The sequence below is a fragment of the Triturus cristatus genome, chromosome 12, assembly GCF_964204655.1.
Source record: "Triturus cristatus chromosome 12, aTriCri1.1, whole genome shotgun sequence".
In the NCBI taxonomy this organism is placed as follows: Eukaryota; Metazoa; Chordata; class Amphibia; order Caudata; family Salamandridae; genus Triturus; species Triturus cristatus.
The window spans coordinates 73553989-73579103 of NC_140595.1; the positions used below are offsets into that span (position 1 = coordinate 73553989).

Consider the following 25115-nt stretch of genomic DNA (forward strand, 5'->3'; position numbering starts at 1 on the left):
CACACCTGAGATTTCATCAGTTTTGTTGGCATCAACAATACTACGAGTTTACTGCTTTTCCCTTTGGTCTCTCGTCAGCCGCTTGGTGGTTCACCAAACTGCTGCGCCCACTGGTACAATATCTCAGAGAGAGGTGGGTGCGCATAATTGTGTACCTAGATGATATTCTCATTATGGCACAACACAGAGAGACGGTCTTGCTCCATCCATTCCTGTGGTCTGAATTACATTGGGATGACAACAAGAAAGGTAAAAACCCAAATTTGTGAGCATCGCAGCAATCTACGCTATGAATGCACAACAACAAAAATGTCACTACACTATATTGAAAATAAGCACACAGTTCAGGATTTTAAATGTGTCATTTTAGAATCCATGGAGTCAGGATGCGGTTGAGACCAAATTGTTTGAAAAAGAGCAACGGTGGGTGTTCAAACTTAAAACACATACTGAGGGTTTGAACGATAATATCTCATGGGGTAATTTTGTAAGATGACCTACAGGTCACCCCTATCCCATGCAGCCCACCAGTTCAACACCCAAGACATGTACAGCCCTTTCACATCAACCACTTGAAGGCATTTATAGGGGAAGTATATATTTTTTTTTTTGACAGTCTCATTCTTTATTCGATCAAACAAGGAACCATAAAAGATATATTGACATACTCCATTAAGATAAAAAGGAACACAATTATTACAAAGCACTTTGCCAAGATATATTCATTCAGATACATAAAGTTAAATAGTTAAAATGTCCCAAAGCTAAAATTGTTTCATTCCAACTTGTAAGGGTACCCTCCTGCATATAGCACTTTGAATTAAACATGCTTCTGTAAAACACAGACTGGGTAACAGAAGAGTTTGTAAAAACACCATTGCAATCCTGCATTGTCTGAAATCACCTTGTCTTAAAACTGGCAATTTATTCATTCATTCATTATAAACTTTATTTCGGCCACTAGAGCCATAAAAGCAACAACATTTTACATACAGTGTTGATAATGAAAGGGATCACATCGAGATCAGATCACAAATATAAAACCAGCGGAATCAAATAAAGGATAGATAACTGGAATTAAACTTAGTCAATTAATTAAAAGTTAATGCAAAATTTCCTACGTTGCAACCACATAGTATTTAAAAAACGTGAAACTGCAAAAACAATTGGGGGATGGGTGTCAAATTTCCCAACTTGCAGAGCTTTTTCACACTCTCTGAAACCAAGGTTTCTGCAAATAGGTATTACCCAGCGTTTTCTTTGCAGATGGTACGTTGGGCAAAAGAAGAACACATGATTTTCATCCTCCAATTTATAACCGTATGCAGGACATAAAATACTTTTGTTAGAATCCCATCTTGAAGTAAAGGACCTACGCGGTAGAGTGCCCATTCTCAACTGAAGATACAGCTTCCTAGCAACAGGAGGGAAAATCAGATCTAGAAATAACTCCCTCCCGTAGTTTGGTTTGATCTGGAGAAACTGGGCAGTCAACCTACCAACATTTGGGTTCGTGTGCAAGCGTAATAGATGAAAATATCTAAACTGTTCGGCCAAGTTGGTTTTAGAAACAGCCAGGCATGAGCTTTCTGGAGTGCCCCATAATTCCGGGAAGACAATCTTGGCACAGATGTCCCTAACATACATTAACCAAGGGATGTTCTTGTTATTAATTGTAGGCCAGATCAGCGTATGCTTTATTAGTCCAAACTAAAGTGGATGATCTGGATAAATATAAACATAAGTGGACGGAGAAACTTCAATGTGAAATTAATGATTTCCAGGAGTCGTTGGAGTTGGGATGTACTATACTGTGCTCGGCTCCCCTGCAATCGCAACATTATAAAACATTGTTTTCACTGTACTATACACCAGACAGAATAGCTAAATGGGGTGGTACGAATGGGACTACCTGCCCTCGCTGCAGCTCAGTTAATGCAGATATAATACATATGTTCGCCACCTGTCCTCAATTATATACGCTAATTAGGGACATTGAGAATTTTTTGGCTCAGGCACTAGGCTTACAGATAGTACTAAACCCTACGTTGATATTGTTGGGTATAGGGCGGATGGAGAACAATAGGAATACTGAGAAAGAATTTCTATTTATGATTATGGCTGTTTATAGATTAACTTTAGCTAGGGCCTGGCTTGATAAAACCCCCCGCATATGCAAATATGGCTGGCGAATTTAATTTCTACATTTAATTTGGAAAAACCTATATATGCCAGGAAGGGAAGAGCTGGGAGAGCTTTAGGTGTAAGAATTTGGAACCCATTAGCACATTGGAGGGAAGGGATAGGGTAGAGAGTGGAGGGCTTAGGGGGGCTCTTGGTTCTTGGTTTTCTGGGTTTTTTCTATTTCTTTTCTTGAATTTATTAGGTATTAAGAGTAACCATGGTATGACGTGTTTTTTTGTATGAGTAACTCCCAATGTTAAATATGATATTTTGGATTACAAAATATGTATTGATGAATATAATGTGCAATGTGGAAAATAAAATAAAAATATATTAAAAAAAAAAAAAAAAAAAAACTGATAAAAATAAGTAAGTGGAAGGGCTTTTATAGTTGGTTTAGAACTACCCAAGCTACGTGACTGCATGTTACAGATATATCTGACTGTTCTAGAATCTCTAAAATTAATAACAACGCAGTCACCCTGTATATCCTTGGGTCTAGGTCCTACCCAATCTAGCCGTCTTGCAAAAAGTATTTCACTCCTGCACTGGTTGGGAAGGGGTTTATGGCAGTTCAGCCAATGTATACACTTATTTTTAAGTTTACTAAAGTCCTCCCTTGTACCCTGAGTTAGAATGGGAACCCCCGTTAGGACCACCACATATGGAGCTGATTCAGGAGGCAGGTCCAAACAAGGTAACTTGGGTGTAGCTAGAGTTTCTGGGTTTGGACGTCTGGGAATATTTCCGGGGGAGTCAGAATTCCTCGGATCAACTGGAAGATTAACAATTACATGTTTTTTCTTACTCATGATGTTCTCTGGTGGGGCCCGTAGGGTTGGGCCATGTGATGCTATTTGGGCAGTGGTTCCTGATCTATCACACTGCATGGTGGATTGGACTGTTAAATCCAGCCGTGTGTTATTTATTTTTGGGGCAATGCCATTTGGCCCTACTGGTTCTTCGATGGATAAGACTGAATTAGTATTAGGACCCTCCCCTTCACTTAACTCATTGACCCCCGGTAGAGCGGCAAACAATAATTCAAAAATAGAAAGTTTTTTTTCAATTGAATCAAGTCTGTTGCGCATAGGGAGGCAAGTCGCAGTAAGTAACTGTTCCATTTTGGTCCAGAATTCTCCTCCAAGATCCAAACCTAATGCACACTCAGTACTTTGTGTCACCAGGTGGACAGAATCTGTATTAACTGCACCATCTAAACCTCCTGGTTTTGCCCGTTTTAATATTTTCGATCTTTTATTGGGCAAGACTGTGCCTTTCCGCTTGCGTCTAACAACCCGCTCTATCAATTTAGCATTAGGTTCCTCTATGCGGATTGGCAAGCCAGATCTAGTTGTTCCAACATTGGTAACGGGTATGGAGGGATCTTGGCCATTAGAGTCATCATGCCCAAGTGGACTATGGACAATGGAATTTACAGCTAGGGGTAGGCGGCCTTGGGAGTTAGAAACTAGGGCTTGACTAGCACAGCAGTAATTTATAAGTGACTTCGCTAAAGCAATATTGCCCAATGAAGACCGTTTTGTAAAATCTTGGTCTAGCGAAAGCCTTTTTTCCGTTAACTCTATTTCCCTCTGTAAAACAGAGGTAGCCCTAGTAATAAAATTGTCCAAAGTACCGACAACTCCTGACCCAGTAAAAGACTTCCTCCCCTTCCCCAAGCCTGCAGTAGCCATAACCACTGGTCCTATGGTGTGGACACACAGACACGGACAGGATTTCGAACGGCCTTACACACAGTAACTAAAGGTACTCAATATGAAACAGACCTTCAAAAACAAAATGCACCAAATGAGGACCCACAAACCCAAACAGCCAAGAATAGTGCCCCGTCCCGTCCTCTGCCGTACTCGGACGGACTCAGAGGGGCCCGCCCTTTTCCCGGGCTTCGCCCCGGTCTGCGCCCCGCTCGCATCCCGCTCACGCGATAATAGGCGTGAATTATATAACGGGAGGAGGAGGGGCCGGGAAGAGGGACCAGGTGCGATGAGCAATTACGTAGCAGGGCACCCTGGGCCTCGCAGTCCCAGCAACAGTAACAGCCTCCAGGAGTAGTAGCGCTGTGCAAGAAGTCCCAACAGCTCCTTGAAGAAATGGCAGGTAAAAGAAATTAAAAAACCAAAGTCCACGCCTGCGAGCGGAAGTATATTCAATATCTCGAATTAATCTAATAAAGAATAGGTAGACACTACATCTTGTAAGACTATACCTACACTAGTTACTACATGTGTGCCTAAAAGGGTTTTAAGACGTATGTGGAAAGATGACTCTAGATTGTGGAACATGAGGTGCCCCATAATGGTATCAGCGGGTCCACAGAAAAGGAATATCAGGAATATTTTCTCTAGGAACTCCCATAATGGTGGCTATAGAACACACACGCTTATATGGGTGCCAACACATTATCATAACAAGTACCCCATGATGGGATCAGCTGTCTACAAGTAAGGAATACCAGTACCTTCTCTAATAATCCCTATAATGGTGCACATGGATTTATCAGAACACACCTGATTTTTTACTGATTATTATTTTTACGCAATTCAAAGTAATTTTGAAAACATAGACGTCACCTGGAATTGACGCGTTTGCTACGTTACACTGAATACCCTAATGGAGTCTATCAGGGCTGTAAGTGGGATGAAAAAACTGGGGGGTCTCTCAAAGGAGCCTGGCCAATGCATTTAAGAGCGTGGTTTAAAAACACATAGGCTAAAAATCTGTGCTTAGCATATAGTATGCCGCCCGTCTTGTATTTTGCTGTTTCTGTCATTGCATCCAGATATATGATACAAAAATTAACATCATACCTACAACAAGAGAGGACTATTGGCTTTGTTAATGGTTGTAAATTGCATACAATAAATAAGCAGCAACTATGGCTTGAATATAATATTGAAAAAGCTTCCACTTAAAGCCCTGGTGACACCTCGACGATGTTGCTGCTCCTGAGTTCACGCTCACCTGGCATGATGTCATGCCGTAACTTCTCCACTAGTGAGAAGTGAGCAGTGTGAGCAGCTCACGCACTGCAGTTCGGGAAAAAACGGACCGCCTGTGCCAGGGCACAAAACAGAGCCCGATAGAGACCCGTTTCGAGGCCCCCTAAGAACTGCCGGTGCTCAGACCTGGTGAGACCCGGCCCACTTAAAGCCCTGGAGTCTATTCTGTCTCATCACGCGACTGCCATTTTTCCTTAACAGTCTAGTCTTTACAATGCAAGGACACTACGTGCGCACGTCCTCGCTCTGCTATAATCGGAAGGACCCTGAGGTACAGGGAAGGTACGGTTCCCCGAGCGGCTACTGAGTAGGTGTAAGAAGCAGAGTTGAAGTCTGGACGAGGTAAGCGCCCGCTGACTGCACATTTATTAAACAACCATTAATGAAGGGTGCTTAGAGTACCCCACGCTGAAGCGCAATACGAACCCTGCGCTAAGTTTTATCCAGCACTAAGCCACATTTATTATAAAACTTAAATATACTCTATTCAACAGAGTGTGACTGCAGACTTCACTCTCCGCAGGATGAACCATGAAGCACTGGCTGAAAATTATATATGTACGTGGTGTGTGTATATCTCTGTCTGTATATATAATTGTTAAGTGTGTTATAACGTTCCGACAACTCGTTTTTTCCCCATTTTGGTGCTCACTCAATGTGCCACTGATAGCCACAAGCTTGTAGATAACAAGTCACAATATGTTTTGTTTTCACCCTGAAGGTGTACACAGAAGGCAGAGGCTATAAAAGATATGGGGAGCGCTCATTTACAACTGTGACCCTGAAATCAGAAACGTTAAATTTCTTTTTCCCCATTTGTATTTTTACAGAATCAATAAGCACAGACAAAAGAAAGGTGGTATAAGTATGTATACACCGGCCTAATGAGTATGCAGTTTTGAATGTTGTGTTAAGTAAAGAACAACAGGAGTGGAACTAGGCATTACGAAGAGTAAGGTACATAACTAAATACACTAGGTCTTGAAGAATGGCAGAAATGGGTAGGCTAGAAACATGTTGACTATAGGAACATTATTTACCTATATACTAACTTTTCCCCAGTTTTTAACAATACAGACTAGGGGTCGGAATAAAATAGTCATTACCCACTAGCCAGGTATTTTTAGAGATTCCCTTCCTTTTTTCCCCCCACTCGTCCCTCATAGACTATCTTGTCTCTCATAGTGAATAAAAAGTGCTCCTGTGTAACTCGTTTGGTCGCAGCGCGCTCCGTTCCGCAGCGGAACGGGAAGGACCCTAGGATGAAGCAGGCCACCAAGGGGCAACCCTGGTGGGAGAGGGTTTCACAGAACACTTTGTGTTTTCCCCTGGGCACAAAGTAAACTTTCCTGAAAGTCTGGCTGTGTGCCTTTTTTTCTGAGTTATCAACAAAAGAGGACCTCACAAGGAAACAGCTGTCAGATAAACTGACCCTGCTTCTGTTTCTTATTTCTTGTAGGCGATTTTCTGAAGTGAAAGCTTTGGATATCACAGGTAGAGTGTTTACTCCCTCAGGAGTTTCTTTTCCTATACCCAAACAAACTAAAATTGACTCACGTTGTGTGGCTTGCCCTATACTGATAATCACAAATTGTGTGTAGTAAAGTGCCTTAGAGCTTATGAAGATTGAATATGTGAGTTTTCCAGAGACCAAGGGGGTCAATTGCTTATTTCTCTCCAAAAGCCTTTTTGGCCAGTATCCTCAGCAATCCTGCTAGTTGGGTCAAGTAGTTGTTGGCTGAAGCGGGAATCGGTGTGGCCACCTTTGGAGCGCATTCGGTCCGAGGCGCTATGGTGTCAAAGGCTTTTTCCACAGGTCTAGGCTAGAGGACATTATGGCAGCGGTAGATTGGTTGTCTGATTCCACTTTTAAGGTGTTTTATCACAAACCAATCATGGTTATCACTTCTTTGGTGGTGGCACAGATTTAAACTAGCATAATCTGAAGCCTTCGGTCCCGACATAGAATTAAACATTTCTAGCTAAAGCATCAAGAATTTTCAATTCTGTTAAGGACATGGAGGTGAAGATTATCCCACCTGATGATCCTGCTTCTGCTGTAATTAGAAAGATTATTATTGGTATTCTTTACCATGCTGATTATTTATCTGCAATTGTGCTGTATCTTAACCCACACTTCGGTTTCAGATTTCTCTTAGGTACTGATTTCACAAATGTTTTTTTTGTCAGCAGGTTTTAATAATAAAACAGCATAGCTGATGTTGGGACAAGTTCATTTTAGATTCCAGATTGACGGATTGGTGAGACATTTTTCGAGGTGGTGAAATCGTGATCGTCCATTTGGCTGGAGGTTACGGTTGATTCGTGATATCCACGATGGAGACAGGTCGTTCACACACAGTTGAAGTAGTTCTGTATTCGCAAAGAAAGAGGAACGACGACAGTCACATGAGACTTTATAAGGAGTGAAGGATTGTGATTGGTGGAATTATGAGGTCAAGGTCATTGAGACTCACGGGAAATGTAGTTAAAATTTGTTTAATGTTGATTGGCTGCTGTATTTTTACCAGTGAAGAAAGAGAAGCATTATCTTTGCCTTCGTTTCCTTAATAGAATTGAAAATTCTTGACGCAACAGCTAGAACATTATTTATTGTTCCTTCATGTCTGATGATAGCACTTAAGCAGTTGGAGTTTTGGCAGTTTGCCCTGTTCTATTTTAATGCTAACACAATTTGGGGTGTATGAAATTCTCTCATTTTTATGGAAAATTTTGGGCGCACTTAATGCGGAAAAAAACTATCACATAAAAAATAGACGACCGCTGCAAATAGCTGCTGCTCATGTTATGGTCATTTAAGTTGTTCCGTGCGCTTGCGCTAAACTTTTGTTGCAAAGAGTATGTAATGAATCGGTTTGGCATAGCTGCATAATTTTGAGTAACAAGTGTAAGGTTACATAACCTCAATTACACTGGTGTACGTGAATTTTTGCCCTGGCCCAATAACAAGTAAAGATTACTCATGAAGGACTACAGGGACACTGCCAATACAGGAGAGATAACAGCCATGTGCCCACTTCTTTTGTGCCAAAGTAAGCAATATAGATTTTAGTTAGAGTTGCCACTTTTACCAGAGAAAAACACAGGCCATTTGTTTATGTTTTAAGATTCTACAAAGGAAGTGGCATGATACTAAAATGGAATTTCCTTGAAACTCACCTGTATTCATTTTTAGTACCGCCTTAATTATTAGTCATGGATCTTGAATGTACAATATAAAGTAGTTTCTTCGAATATTTACAGTTTAAGGCAGGTACGTGGTAAAAAAAATAAACGTGTTTGTTATTTTCCTTCTATTTTGCACCAGCTGGGGAATTAATATACTGGCCAAGCAGGTAGAAAACATCCTGGTGGTAACCATAGTAACGTCCTTAGTAGGCTTCTAACGGCGAGTGATTTAAATATCTGTCAATTCAAAACTGTAAATTCCATAATTAATAGGACTGTCGGCTAATAGGCCATAACAAATGAATGCATGATATAAAATACTGGACAAGACGGACTTTCAAGAATAACTTCACCGGAAACAGCAGCTCTTTTCTGCTTTTCTCGTCTGTGTGCGCAGCTCTGGTGCACCGGTAGTGTTTCCTGTTTGCAAGTCTAATGACCCGGAAGAGTAAGAAATACTGCATTGTCACATCCTGGTTGGGAACGGGCACCCTTTTGCCCTTGGTGCAAGGATCAGTCTGCGTTCTGGGCGACTGCTTCGCATGTGGGGGGCTCCGAGGGGAGCCAGAGTGTGGCCTGATATTTGCAACCAGGTATTTTAGTGTTTATCGATTAGCTGTACTCGTTCCCGCGTCTCCGAGTCTGCGTACTTTTTTGCCCTGTGTAGTTATTCCCCATTCTATGAGTCCAACCAGCTCCCTTGTGTGCCCAGTGCGTTGGCTTCCTTTGCCACACTGCCCAACCGGTCTTTATATCCCGTGTTATTCCAGAAATCAACGAATTTACATCTTAAACCGCATGCATCATAACAGAAACCGCAAATAATAGATCTCTGCTCAGGTAAGGCATTTCCAAATGGCGCCTGCTCTGATATATAGTTGAAGTTGCATAATATTAAAATGTTAGATAATAGATTTTATACCCCGTGTCAGCAAGGACTGCATTTTTCACTCCTGGGCTTTCCTTTAACAAAAATGTTTTTTTTCCGTGTAACTGAAGTGAACTACATCACTTGAATTGATTCAATTCTTTAAAAGGAATTCCCAAACAGAAATCTCGGGCGCCTGTTGCCTGGAAAGTATGACCAGTAAATGCGTTAAATGTGAGGGATACCCTGCCAATCACTGTCCGTTTTTGAGGGGGAAAACCGGACCGTCAGGCCGTCTCCTGCACGATCTAAAGTTACACTGATTTTGCGGCACTAATGAATAAGAGATTTATCCTACATTCACTGCTGTTTTTTTATTTGTTACACTTAATTTCACCAATCGCCTTACTAGAATGCTATCTATGCAGGAGGGTTGTAGCACTTACAGGCAGAGAGGAGTGTGTAGTGAAACGAATGCATTTGGAGGAATTCATCTATAAATATGAAGATTTTTTTAGTTAATGTAGTCAAGTTGCATATCTTATACGACATTTCTCTAGGTTTCAGAAACAGCTGTGAATTTGGGGGCACGCACATGTACAAGAGTCAGTATTTTCTGTCAGGCCAGTCAGTCTCGGATTCGTTTTAACTTGTTTTTTTTCTATTTTATTCCTGCAACGTTTTGGAGCAGTTGAATGTCTATTACTGAACACAAGTTTTAGTTTTTACCTTTGTTTTTTTCTGGGTTGAATCCAGTGATGGGCTTATTGTTGGGGCGCGATAATACTAGGTCCAGAACTGTTTTGTGACCTGGAAGGATACACCATAAACTACTGTACATGCCCTTGGTTTTGTGAGTCAATAGTTATGACCAGACCTTTTTTTTCTGTGTTAAAGAAGAGTGTGGTCTACTAACTATTTAATTTTAGTGTGGAGCCACAGACTCGTGCACTGACATTCTGTGTGCGCGTTGAGTGCGCTTATGTGTAGCAGATGTGTGAAAGCAGTAGTCGATGTATTATGGTGATTGAATACCAGGACCAATGCATCCATTCTGGATAGCCTCTGGCTTAGCAAGGCACAAGACAAGGGGTGTATACACCATCCCCATATTATAGGGTTGTATCAAGTGCATTCTTGTGACTGGAGGGTAGAAACCTGGACACTAAAGTGATGTGGGAGGACACAAGTTAATCCGTACACATTTAGTGAGCCCTTTGTTAGCAAAAGGTGGCTAATTAGTTCTTCGTGATTACAGTCTTTTGGTAGGCGCGAGGGGTAGATCTACAGTTACTGTTGTTCAAGGTGAGAAGTTTCTAGGCAGACCATCCAATTTATCTGTCCCCGATTACTGCTTCAGGAAGGCTGGTAACAGCCAGATACAGCGATCTCACACTTCCGTGTGACTTTATTTTGGATACCCCTGCTTGGAGCCCGCATTGTGCCTGCCTGCTCTAAGCACCTTCACTTTAAACAACACGCATTTGCAATGCAACAGGTCTCGCATTTGCGAAATTTAAAGCTATTGGTATTGTAAATGGCAATGTCTTTTATGAATTTTGTTTTTAAAACCAAAACATGGATAAAAGGTTTGTTATTTACAATGTCAGTAGCTGGAAGTGTGGCAAATGCGAGACCTTTTGCATTGAAAATTTACAATGCAATAGGTGTTGCATTTATGAGAGGTGAACCTATTGGTATTGTAAATGATAATGCATTTTATTTATGTGTTTTAAAAAATATGTAATGTTATTGCTATGTTTTGCTTAATAAATGTTGAAGCTGTAGTACGGTCCTGTCTTAATTTTTTGTTGCAGGGTGGGGTATGTGTTTTGTATGGTTGGAGGGAGGAATGTATTGTTTTGGTTCTAGTTCTGGATTTCTATAGTGCCCCTGTTATTATTAGTAAGTAACAGGCACTGAGGTGGTGGAGTTGGTATTGGTGGTAATGGTGCTGTTGGTACTGGTGGCAGTGGTAATGATGGTGATATTGGTGGTGGTAGTGTTGGTATTGCTGGTTGTACTGGTGTTATTGGTGGTGGTACTGGTACTAGTAGTATTGGTGGTGGTACTGGTGGTATTGATTGTGGTAATGGTACTTGTTGTTGGTGGATGGCTCTACAGCAGCTCTGCTGACCTGGTTCTCTGGCTCTACAGCAGCTCTGCTGACCTGGTTCTCTAGCTCTAGAACGCCTCTGCTGACCTGGGTCTCTGGGTCTAGAGCGCCTCTGCTGACCTGGGTCTCTGGGTCTAGAGCGCCTCTGCTGACCTGGGTCTCTGGCACTACAGCGCCTCTGCTGATCTGGTTCTCTGGCGCTACAGCGCCTCTGCTGACCTGGTTCTCTGGCGCTACAGCGCCTCTGCTGACCTGGTTCTCTGGCGCTACAGCGCCTCTGCTGACCTGGTTCTCTGGCGCTACAGCGCCTCTGCTGACCTGGTTCTCTGGCGCTACAGCGCCTCTGCTGACCTGGTTCTCTGGCGCTACAGCGCCTCTGCTGACCTGGTTCTCTGGCGCTACAGCGCCTCTGCTGACCTGGTTCTCTGGCGCTACAGCGCCTCTGCTGACCTGGTTCTCTGGCGCTACAGCGCCTCTGCTGACCTGGTTCTCTGGCGCTACAGCGCCTCTGCTGACCTGGTTCTCTGGCACAACAGCGCCTCTGCTGACCTGGTTCTCTGGCACAACAGCGCCTCTGCTGACCTAGTTCTCTGGCACAACAGCGCCTCTGCTGACCTGGTTCTCTGGGTCTACAGCAGCTCTGCTGACCTGGTTCTCTGGGTCTACAGCAGCTCTGCTGACCTGGTTCTCTGGGTCTACAGCAGCTCTGCTGACCTGGTTCTCTGGGTCTACAGCAGCTCTGCTGACCTGGTTCTCTGGGTCTACAGCAGCTCTGCTGACCTGGTTCTCTGGGTCTACAGCAGCTCTGCTGACCTGGTTCTCTGGCTCTACAGCAGCTCTGCTGACCTGGTTCTCTGGCTATAGAACGGCTCTGCTGACCTGGTTCTCGATGAGTGCGAGTGTTTTTATCTTCATGCACTTTATGGGATTGCGTCTTCATCGCGTAACTACTGCAGATGACGCCAGTCATCTACGACTGTCAGCGCCGCTGCATGCCCCCGGTCGAAAGGCTGTGCTGTTATTAAACAAATGATTGGTTTTCTGCTGTGACTTACACTGGATTACATATGCGAACAATCGGTTATCTACAACTCCCAGAATGCTGTAGGCGCTTAAATAAAAACCCTGGGGCACAGCGCTGTTGCTAGCATGGTGTTATTGCTAACAGGACAAGGAATTGTTACTTTTCTTTCATTTGGCGAACTTGGAGCAGAATCGCCTTGAGGAGCTTGCCAGAATCAGTACGTGCTTTTTGGTGTTGGTGAAAGGATTGCAAACTACTCACACTGCCCCCTGGCCACACTCGTCCACAGAGCACACAACGCGCAAAGAGATAAACTTCAGCACTCTGAAGGCCCATTCAAACCTTGGCCTCTCTGCAAATGCTGCCACCACTCGTCATGGGGGTGGGGGAGGTGGCGGTCGGAAATTATAACGACCTTGGTGACCATTAAAAGGTCTGCAGGAGAAAAGAATAGAACGGACGAACAGACGGACTCTCTGCATGAAAAGGGGCGCATAGGAGCAAACGGCAATGGAAGTAGTCATGCAGGATGCTATGGACTACTATGATTAAACTATAACGGAATTAAGCAAACCTGAAAGGCAAGAAGGACTGGTATGGAGTCCGTCACATAATACTGACTCTGTAGCAGCCCTACTGACAGTTCAGGGTTTTTAGTCTGTCGTGAGATCTACTGTTTTGTCTACAGACTACTGAGGAATGTATGCTGACCTTATGGCCACAGGTTCGAATCCCAAAGCCTAGCCTTTCATCCTTCCAAAGTCGATAAAATGCGTGTCTTTAAATCGGGTAACAAACATTTGTTAGTCAGTTCTTAAATGTCCAATGAGTAAAGGTGTGCTTCCAAATACAAGCCAAGTTAATGGTTCTAAATTAATTCCGTGTGCAGAAAGTCTTTGCGAATTGCCGGACATAAAATTTCAAGTAGAGATAAAAAACAATATTGTACCTTCCTATGCTCCTCTTGAGAAGCGACGTATGTGGCATTCACAGCTCTCGTGCAGTGTAAACCTCAGGCAAAGCGCTGCTTTTAGTCAGACAGACAGCAAGCACCCCTTTACCCATCACCACCAATTAACACAGCCTTCAAGTTCAACTAACAGTAGCGGGGCTTTTTAAAATCAGCCTTACTTCCTTTTCCATCACTTAAGGGAGATGCATTCCAGGAAAGGAAACCAGGGCAGGAAAAACAAGCGCTCGCCATTGCCCTGTCCTCCCCGAGCGCCTCTGAGCTCCGTGCCTGCTTCTCAGCTGTCGTGAAGCCTTTTCTTATCTGCGTGTTAAATAAACAAACAGATAAGAAAAGTCTTCACCACAGCCGTGAATCAGGTGACCCAGTCCGGCAAAAAGTGAAAGGGAGGCAACGCAAAACCCTCCTTTCCAATGGGAAGCCAGCGTTTACCATAAACGCTGACGCTACCCAGTGGAAATGAGGGGCGGGGCTTGAGTCCCCTTCTCAAAAGTAACTTGTTTTATATAGCTCTCGCAGGCGAGGAGCGCATGAGCTCCAACGCCAGGCGAGACCTAAACATCTGTGACTACCAGCCTGAAAATGACCATTGAAAGAGAAACAACCCAAACTGGTTCCAAAGTCTTACAGAGTGTATCTACTCCCCTGTCTATAACATTGATACTTAAACCACTCAACCACGTTCCTGTTCCAAGTTCTTATTGCTCAAGGAGGGCAGTGCTCTCCAGAGTACAAAGGGCTGCTTTGTGACTAGAGCTGTTATCTCTGACAGCCAGTATCCCAGACATGAGAGCATATCTTTTGACTTGTGCACTTCTTCCTGGGAGTGATTAAAGTCTACTTAGCACCTAGAAGCGTTGCAGCGTACTGATAATGGGAAGGAAGTTTGTGAGATAAGCAGTTGAGAACATTGTAGCGATTGAAATAAACATTTTTAATGTTGTTTGAAGGAATACGTTTTCACTTTTTTGCCAGAGTTCCCTGGTGTAATTGCTGCAAAAGTGAAGAATTTATGTGAAGCTTGGAAAGAACTGCATTTCTTGCTTTCCAGATACTTTGCTTCTCCACTTTCATTCACATCAGAAATGTGTAGTAGGCAATTCGTCATTAAGATTTGTTCTGTAAGTGGCTCTTCTGGCTCTTTATACCCTTCAACAGTTTAGTAACTCATAATCACCGTAAGATTTTTAATTCAGCATAGCTTCTGCTATCTGACAAATATAAAAATGATGGGTTCAAATCTTCATATATTTTCTTCAACTTAAAACAATCTAGTTGAAATTTGTTTCTTTTGGGATTACACTTCAGTCACCATGTCTACTTGACTTGGTATACATGTACCTTTATGAGGATACCTGATCATATAGATTTTTTATTATATAAAAAAGTATAATTGCTTTGGTTTGAAAAAAACCCCCATTAATACACTACATAAAAATTTCCACTTAAAAGAAAAACAGTAGGAAAAATGTATCTGCAATTCTTTTTTTAATTAATTGTTCTAACCGAACGTTATCCAAAAAAGTGTAGGATTTACTGATATCAACTGTTCAAATTGGAATATTTTCTAGAAAATTGTTAGACAAAAGCATATCAAGTGACATTCATTGATAGTCTTTAAGAACATGGAAGTGCTCAATGAAGAAGTACGCCTTATCAAAGCACGCTGTAGAGGTGGACCAACACATTTTGGAATTACAGTTGTAAAGCAGGGAATCATGGTCGCTAAAATTGTTCAGGAGATGATCGATTTAAAATACAATCCTCCATGATTTGAAGCTTTTTGTAAAAACTCTTGCACTTGAGTACCTGTTTTTTAACTTAACGTAGAATCGAAATTTCAACTGTGCCTGCTTGAATCACCAGCTATTCAATGAAGTAGAAAGTGCTAGAGATGTCAAGTACAATAATTATTTCACATATAAAGTATTCCACCATGTAACCTTGAATCACTCAAGCAGTTTTGCGATTTAAATCCTGTAGTTATTCCCACATCAGTGGGGCTGCACAGGATGCCCAACGTTTGGCGATATCGTGTTTTGCTAATAGGTGACCTAATCTTATCAGCATTCAAGCATATATCGGAAATCTTTCTTCTTCCATGTTACCCAATAGCTCTCATTTATAAAACAATGGGCCGCATTACGATGGCATCGTGTCGGAAACAGGACTCCCTGACAAGGAGTCAGCAGTTCCCGCTTCTCTAATTACAACCGCCTTCATGATGGTCGGAAAGTGCATATTTCCTATTGGGGTTTGTGCTGCGGGCTATAGCACAAGCTGCAATAGGAAAATTACACTTTTTGAACATCCATGCATTGTGGGGCAGGCACCATGCGGTGCCTGCCACGCGAAGCATGGATGTTTGGGGGTGGGCACCACATGTGCCCCCCAGGACTCATAGCGGAGGCCGCAGGGGGACAGGGCCCTTGTAGGGGCCCCCAAAAAGTCAATTTCCGAAGCCTTTCTTTAGGGGCCAGAACGCCATAGAAAGGCTGTAGGAAACATGCATCATAATCCCCACAGCGGTGCCTGAGTAGGCACTGCCTCCATTTTGGGGGTTACGACCCGCTCTCTGCCCCGGCAGGCTTCTTAAGCCTGTCCGAGGCGGGCTGGATTCCCCCCGCAGGCATCGGTCAGACCGCTTGCATCCTAATACGGCGGTTGGACTGATGCTTCAGATGTTGGGCGGAAGGCCATCCGACAGCTTGCCGGTGGCATAACGGGGCCCAATTTAACAGGGACTTTCAGTACTTCAATGACTGTTTTAGTTATCTGTACCAGTTTTTTTCTCAGTTATCGGGCCAGAGAACAATGCTCTTCATTTTAATTCTGGTGGCCTTCTCTGCCTCTGGCTTGGACCTGCATGTGGCAGTGTTGCTTGTTTTTCCTAAAACACAAGCATGTGTCTGCTTCTATAGTTGTGGCATCCCTTGTTCACAGTTTAGGTTAGGCTGGGATATACTATGGGCAAGTGCTGGAACAAGGTAACTAGTTTCTGCAGGAAGAAACATAAAGATTTCAGGTGCCATAGATATTGCGATACCTGCAGTTCTCTGTGAAATGGAGAATGTGATCACCATCATTTGCATAAACTAATTAGTACCAATACAGGTCCGTATTGAATCTCACCTTCAGAATTTGTGCCTGGTTAATAATGCCTACCCTGTCACTTTTGTCAATCCACATCCAACCATTAAAATTTAAAAGCATCGGTTGGTTGTACATTGTCGACATTTTATCTACTGTCACTAAAATGTTTTTAGGTGAGGCCTAGAGTCGGCGCGCATGCGCTGCAAGACTTGCTGTACTGGAGTATGGAATAGAAGCCCTGCCCACACTCTGCCCATATTTGTTATTAGCTTGTCATTGTCCTTCCTGAACGCTGGCTTCTGATTCCTTAATAGGCTTGTTAGTCCCTCCTTAGTACCGCCTTGTTTTTATTTGCCTCCCATGGCGACTGGCCCCTTTACTTCAGTTGTTACACTATTTTTTTTTATTGAGTTTCTCCTACTTCAGGCATGACGACGTGCTGTGCTTACATTCAGTGCGCCATGTGCACTTTAACTTTCTAAGCCGCCGGGACAATGGCGGTCGCTTTTTTGCAATGCCATAGGTCTTGCATTTAAATACGAGACCTATGGCATTGCAAATATTTTTTAAGCATCTATACTTTCCTCATGTTGCAATTCTTCTGTGGGCAGTTGAGAACACTCTAGGGCGGGGGAGGGGGATGTCTTGTATTTCCCAAACTTTCCGTCTCTCTTACTGACAACCGTTTCACATCATAATTACTATGTTGCAATGTCAGAGCAGTGAACGCTGCCCTGGAGCCAGCTGTCTGCCCCTGCATACCAAAACACGGCGCGCACCCCCGGAGGCGAGGTTTGGCATATTCAGGTGCGCATGGAGTTCCTTTGGGAGGGTTCCTGGGTCCTGGCGAATAGTTCAGCTGGAAGCCAAAACACTAAATGATGCAAAGTGCAAGCGCAAAAGAAATTGTTGAAAACTGTGCTTCTCTGAGATTTTTGTTTTTGAAGTGTGTTTAAGTGATATGTAAAAAAGTATTATTTTCACTGAAGGAGGGAGGGAAAAAGGGAGGAAGGAGGGGTGAGGGGAGGGGACGGGTCGGCAGGGGCAGAGAGGAAGTACACGCTGACTAGCTTGTCACAAAAAAAATGTTGTACATTTTTAATCAGTAGCTTGTTTTTACAAAAGGACATTTTCCTCTGACACGTACTTAAGAGGGTGCAATGTAATGCCCCCTTTATTGGAGGAGTTTCGTAAAAAGAGAAGTGGAGTCTGAACTGAAACCAGTTTAAAGATTTACTTATTTATACACAGTGGGGAATACCCTAGCACAGTAAAAATCTACATTTTCTGCCTCTCCTATGAATTTTTTGTGACTTAAGGATCAGCGCCTGCCCCCACAGTCCTGTAGGTTTTACCTGCTGAAGGGGTACCCAGAATGCGCTTATGCTACAGAAGTCCTGTCTCTCCCCATTTTCCAGCTGTCAATGGTCTTCCCACTTTATCTTCCATCTTCCCTCAGTACTGTGAGCTTTTTACTTGACTGCCTCTCTTTTGCAGCCATTGGTCTCTGTGCCCCTCCTCGATCGCTGCCTTAATTGGTTTCCTTCTTTACTGTCTATTTAGCAGAACAATGTGGACAACATTGCCAATCTCACACCAGAGCATGTTGCCCAAAACACCTCACACACATCCAACACAGCCCAGAACTGCCACACAGTTGGGTATGCTGCTCACAAGTGCATACATCTCTCATCACACAGCACATTATTTCAATGGCCTTCTACTATGACCTCCAGTGCATACATGTTTAAAGTCTCAAGTTTCTTCTGCTGCTATGATGGTTGTCTTTGACCACGTGCAGTGCTCTGCTGCCCTTTGGCTAGGCTTGCTTGACAGAAATACCATATATGTATATTCCTCCCAGTGCAAACAGCTTTAGAGCCTCAAGTGTGTTCGGTCCAATTCACACACATTCCGGGTTTCAAGTTTCTTCTGCCATGACCTCCGGTGCATACTTATTTTGAGTCTCCTTATTTTCTGATATGCTCTCCATAAATGTGAAAGTGCTGCATGGGCGATGGTAAACAAGAAATATTTCAAATGCAATAGGTCTCACATTTGCGAGAGTTTAAGCTATTGCATTGTCAATAGCTCAAACTCTCGTAAATGCGAGACCTGTTGCATTGCAAATGCTTGTTTGAAATGGTCAGTGGTTGGTTCAGTCATTGTGGGTGACACAGTTTTTAGATCCTCCCCCCTTTTTTTTTATCTTCAAACTTTCCCTGTGATGCGTGCAAGGGGCACTTATTTCTTCGCTTCTGAAACATAACATGTTTCCAGGTCTCAGGGTTCTGCAGGACTGGTATCAATTAAATCTAGAAATTTCTACCCTGATGATCCTGTTTGATGCAGATGGAGATTTTCAATTTTCCCGTTAGTATTAGCAAAGTTTGACTAATAGCTTCTTTATAGACTCTGTGAGTTTGTTCAATGGCTTCTTTATAGTTTGAAATGAACATCCCTAGAAGCAGGCACAGGTCTCCTAATGAACAACTTCCCCCTATTGGTTGACTGTACATGCCATCTCTTTTCATCTTTATTTCTTAACATTCTGTATGGGCAGTTATGGGGCTCGTCACTGTGTATAGAGACATGTTTAATCTTTTCCCGTATGTTTTAGTGTTGTGTTTAGGTCCAAATGTTTTTAACCAAGCTTCCACCATAAACCATGGATGTTCAAGTATTTTATTGTATGTTTGGTATCTGTTTTTAAGCATGTTCAGAGCTTGCAGTGTAGTCTTACAGCTAAGAAGTTTCACAAAGGAGAGAAAAAGTGGGTAACGACGATCTTGTTTTATCAACCTCAATGCCAATGAAATCTACTCTTTCCATTAATTATCACTTATAGTTAAGTACTAGGAAAGCCTCTGTGGTGGAGAGAAGAATAATCTTCTTCTGATTTCAAAGATTAATGGTCTGATTTTGGAGTTTGGTGGAAGGGTTACTCATTCACAAATGTGGTGGATATCTCAACATTATATTTACAAGTGCCATAGGATATAGTGTACTTGTAATAGGGCATCATGTTTGTGATGGAGTAAACCATCCGCCAAACTCTAAATCAGACCCATAGTTATTTAGATGCTTGCCTTATAAGTGGGATTCATAATTCTAGTGGTTGAGCACGTGTTTCAAATAAGAGATACTTAGTGTGCTAGAATCACGCATAATCTTTTTTCCTTCACAGATGAATCCTTTGTTGGAGTTTTAGTTAATTTATTAAACCAAATGTTAAGATGGTAATACATGAGGAAGTTAAGTCATGAGTCTGTTGAAATTAATATGTAGATTTTTTTTATCTTTCAGTGAATGGATCTAGGGACAAGATAAAGAATAAATACTGGAATAGCAGAACATATAAAATGGAGACACGTGAGATATTGTCAAGAAACATGAAAGAGAAGGTCATACAATGCCTAAAAGAGAAAGAAGCAAGCCGAGCACAGCTCTTTTCACAAAATACACCAATAAGCTGTGCAGTACTCCTATCAACTCACCGCCCTGAATATAAAACAATTATCCATTCACCTAGAACTATTGCAAGAAAGAAAAAAGAGAAAGAATTGAAAACCTGGACATGTGCTAAATGTGGCAAGAGTTTCAGTCGGTCAGCAAGCTTGATGCTTCATCAGAGAAGACACACAGGCGAAACACCTTACAAGTGTAGTGAATGTGGAAAGAGTTATTGCTGGGCATCAAGTTTGCTTCTTCATCAGCGAACACATACTGGAGAAAAACCATATGAATGCACTGAATGTGGAAAGATTTTCCGCCAATCTTCAAGCCTCATCATTCACCAAAGAAAGCATACTGGAGAAAAGCCATACACATGCACTATATGTGAAAAGGCTTTCAGGCACTCATCAAGCCTTATAGTTCACAAAAGAACACACACAGGAGAAAAACCATTTATTTGTGATCAATGTGGAAAGTGTTTCAGTCAGTCATCACACTTAATGACCCACAAGAAAACGCACACCGGAGAGAAGCAGTATACATGTGATGAGTGTGGAAAGTGTTTTAGTCAACCTGGGAACCTGATTACACACAAGAACTTGCACACAAGTGAGAAGCTTAAAAAGCCACACAAAACAATGGTGAAACTCATAGAAGTATCAATTCCCAATGACTACTACATTCTACATATGGAAAGGCAAAAATTGTTAAAACTCCAAGAGAGACAGTCTCAGGAAAGTATAAATATTGATTAATTAGCAGCAGAAGTCCATCTAAATCTACAATTTTGTTGTTGAGTGTGCAGAACATTTTTACTGGAGTTGGACCCGATTATGAGTGGCACGGTTAATTCTGATGTGCGCAGCTGCTAACCCATGCATTTCGTGGCAAACACCACACACCCATAATTTTCCTGTGGTAAACTTTGCAGGCCAAACATACTAACATTTAGAGAGGGTAAATACCATCAGATGCACATTTTCGTAGAGAAAGAACCTAAATGTGCATAAAATGTTCTGGTTTGGAGCAAAAGTAGTAACAAGAACTCTTTATTACACCCAACAGAGTCTGAGCCCTGCAATTATTGATTTTCGTGGGTGTGAAAAAATATGAACTTTCTTCTCCATTGCACTTGTAATCAGGAGCACTAATATAACCTGACCGAACTCAAGAAGTTTAATTCCTGTTTTAAACCTGGTATATGTATGAAGTTAGAAGCTGCTGAGCTATGATAATTATACACAGGTTGATAGGACGATAGACAGATGTGTTAGAATGCACACATGAAGAATACAAAGTACCTCAACTGATCCATTGGAACAGAAAGTCCTGTAATATACAAACTATATAAAAAAATACACAGAGGAAATGATTGAAACAGTATTACATAAAATAGTGAACTTGTGACCATGCTTGGAATCTTGATAACAACTTTTAATTATTATACAATCACCACTGAACTGCATTTTCACAAAGCAGAAAAAGATATGATGTCCAAGGAATCCTTTCCAGTGGCAATACTGGTTAATGTATCAAACGTTTGAATAGAAATAATAATAACTGCAGTATATAGTGGCCATGTTAAAATTGGAGATTAATTTATTCTTGGCACAATCAAAGTAAAACATATGAGGACTTGCCATTCATTTGCGAGAACTCTCTAGTACTCCGCCAGTAGAATGAGTTGTTCTCCTGTTATACCCTCTATGGAGCTCTCTATCTTAAAGACACTAATCTCAAAGCAAACAAGGACATGATTTATTCTAATTATTTGGGCAAATGGGGACAGCAATGGAATGTTATCATGCTTTTTAGAGGAATTTAAGGAGCTCTACCAACATGCACCCTTCATAAGGCTGCCACTGCTACAGTTTTCCAGGCCCATAAACATAGGCCTAACCACTGTGGGCAAGGAAACCTGAAATGTTTCCATCAACATCCAGATGTTCAAAAAATGTGTTAACATTTGCGGTTTGTAAATGGCTTATAGTAAGAGGGTTTTGCACCTATTTTAGAAAAGATCCAACCTTAAAAATATGTTACTTCTTGTATACAGTATCATCAATGATACCGTTGAAAAAAGTCCACTCATCTACCTATGTAAAGAGTGCAACATGAAATAATCTGACAATAAGAACAAACTTTCAGACAAAAGTGCAATAATGAAAAGTAAAGTGTTAGCAATGAACTTAACAATGGAAAAATATGTTTTGTTTTATTCTGTAGTACTAAAAAATGAAGTTCAGATTATACATAATCCTACTTAATCTTGCTGTTGTGGAATCATATACTTGCTTCAAAATAAATGAATTGCCATTTGCAGCAATCCAAACTCATACTTTGCCTCATTAACTCCCCAGACACATTTAAGTAGACAGTTGCCTTATTGGCTCATTAATATAGGAAGTGTAATCACATTTGATATAAACAGATAAACGTCTCTCACCTAAGAACTCTTGCACATCTCTCTATTCACTGGAGCAATTCAGTGTTCAGGCAGTACTCTAAATAATTATTTATTCACTCTGGTTTTCTTGGAAATTTCCTTTTTATGTACTTATGATCTGAATCATTTACATTTTGAGCCAACCATTTTGTAATTAATTGGTAACTGTGTATTATGAATTCCTTTGAAATGTTCCTCATTGGTTACTTTCATATAATTTTCCCTACATGAGGGATGATTAATGGTTCAGGCAGATGTGTGATTTAAGTTATTAATCATAAATAACTTTCCTAGGCAACTCGGGACTTACTGAGAGTAAAGTCTGATGCATATTGAACTGATAATCACAAAAGATCAGTGTACCACATGAATCAATAAAAATATATTGTTATTTTATTTTGAAAACAGAAGACTTCACCCTAGAAGTTATAATATGCCACTGTAGTCATTGGATTTAATGACTTGTCCATATTTTGTGAATTGTCATTGTTAAATGTATTTGTTGATCAAAAGATATGATGTATGTATGTGTTGTTTTATTATGTGTAAACATGTCACATTTTTAATTTTTTCAAAATAAAATAATATATTTTTATTGATTCATGTGGTACACTGATCTTTTGTGATTATCAGTTCAATATGGATCAGACTTAACTCTCAGTAAGTCCCGAGTTACCTAGGAAAGTTATTTATGATTGATTTGTTGCCCTGTCCTAGGAACTCCTAGAGTGTTCAGGGGGTCCCTGATTTTTGACAATGATTTAAGTTATTATACATTAAAAATGCTCAGAATAATTATGTGTATATTTGAAAATTATTATTCTGAATTTTTTTAGTTTCTTCTGAATAGTCTAATAAATTTGATCAAATCCATAGCTGTTTTTCCTTGATTTGCACACTGTTCTGCTGTATAAATTGTAATGGAACTGCTGGCCTAGGTAAGCATTGGGATGTTGGTTTTGTCCCGCAGGTGCAGAGGTTCTAAAATTAAATAGTAAGGTAGCACACTGTCATCGTTGTCTCCAATATGTTAAACACTTCGATAATGTTTCCCTTCTACGTATATCTCACTATGCTTAAATGGCCGGTGTAATTGTTTTATGTAATATTCATGTATTTGACTAGATCTGGTAGAAACCAGGAAGACTGTACAGAATAACAAAACAAAGTTAAAATTTGTATATTAAATATCAGATAAAAACAAACTATAAAAATTAATGTAAAACATATGCAGACAATGCAATATAGTAGATTTATTTTCCTGTGTACTATGCGGACTGCAAAAATATGGATACAGCAAATTTCACACAGACGTTAGAATCAGTTTTACAAATTCTTAAAGCCACCATCCATTGAAAAATTCCATAATGCTGGCAAAATAGAATTATCCAGTTACATCTGGGTTTACGGCATATCTCGAAAAAGAATAAGAAATGTCCCTTGTTCTCTTGCATGTAATTACAAGACAGAAAAATAGGGTGTTTTGCAGGAGAATAGTTTGAGGTAAAAGATGCCAAATGGAGAATCCCAACCCTAAATGTAATTATTAATGCTCTAGATTCAGGAGGATTAATGTAGTCTAAAATTCTTTGTATACTTAGACACTCTTGAAATATAAAAGTGATCTGGAGCTGCCATGCAAAGGGAAAGCCAACTACTTCCATATGGCCAATTTCCACGGTCTTATTTTTAGGTTTAAATCTTTGTATTCACATTTTGACTGATAACATCAGCGGCCACCTACATCCATGGGCCGGTGGGGTGGGCAACTGCATCAAACAACAATAAAGCGATAGAGAAAGAAAGGAAACAAAACCAGCGAGAAAAGGAGGTAATGGAAGCCCGACAGCTAAATCCAGAGTCTCTGTATCTGGTGCTTTTGTTTGGAGGTATGAATTATTCCTCCATCTTAACTGTCTGCGTGAGGCGAAGCACCCGTAGATATACTAGGCACGTCAATTCAAGCCCCATGTTTTATCAAAGCGCGGTAGCATGCCTTTTGCTCCCACTGTCAGCTTTCAAATACAGCCATGGTCCCACATTTTGTGCAACCAATCCAAATGGGTCGGGACAATAGTTGTCGCCAATCTAGATAAGAGTCTGTTTAGCTGCATCCAAGGCCAGAGCAATAGTTCCTCCACAACAGGACCGCAGGGGAAAGATCAGGACGTTGTGTAGGCCCAATAGGATGTAGCTTGAGAATCTGGGCAGTTCGATGTCATAAATAGTATCTATATCCGACAGGACTGCGGACCAAAATTGTTGGATCTTTGGGTAGTCCCACAGTAAATGTGTCAAGGTGCCCTCCTGCCCACACTGTCTCCGGTACTGCGTGTCAATTTTGCAATCCTCACTGGAGTGTATTACCAGTAGTGGGCAATTTTGAGAAACATTTCTTTGCCCGCTGTACCACATAAGGATGCCTGTGCTCTATGTATTATAACCTGCCACTCCTTGGCCGAAAATTCAAGTTCACACTCATTCTCCTGCTGGCATCTGACTCGATAACAAGATCTGGAGCCAACCCGAAGATTGCTCTGCTGTTCCAGGCCTCCATATGGGCCCACCACCAGTGGATCTCGCTCCTCGTTTCGTTGGATAAGACGACCATGTGAGAGTACGGATACCCTTTCCGAAGAAAATATTCCTTGAGGCGCTGAAGGGCCCTGTAGTGGAGCGGGCCGGGAAAGATGGCTTGAATTGAGGCTGACAGCAGCCCCACCACCCGGGCTAACTGTCGAAGGGA

The 25115-nt window shown here is 41.6% G+C and overlaps 1 protein-coding gene across 3 annotated transcripts; it reads left to right on the top strand.

Annotated features, from left to right (window-relative positions):
• Positions 1-5247: 5247 nt before the first annotated feature.
• LOC146772568 (uncharacterized) lies at positions 5248-23242 on the top strand. Of its 3 annotated transcripts, none has more exons than XM_085639611.1 (2): positions 5248-5549; positions 19774-23242. In XM_085639611.1, exon 2 carries the CDS (start codon positions 19830-19832, stop codon positions 20676-20678), a length of 849 nt encoding a protein of 282 aa, XP_085495737.1. In that variant the 5' UTR covers positions 5248-5549; positions 19774-19829; the 3' UTR covers positions 20679-23242. The 3 variants fall into 3 exon arrangements, with proteins under 3 accessions (XP_085495737.1, XP_085495735.1, XP_085495736.1); XM_085639609.1 differs by lacking the exon at positions 5248-5549 and adding an exon at positions 8808-8989; XM_085639610.1 differs by lacking the exon at positions 5248-5549 and adding an exon at positions 8998-9236.
• The last annotated feature ends 1873 nt before the right edge of the window (positions 23243-25115 follow it).

Coding starts and splice junctions, on each gene's coding strand:
- LOC146772568 (XM_085639611.1), top strand. CDS start 19,830: ATGGAGACACGTGAGATATTGTCAAGAAACATGAAAGAGAAGGTCATA.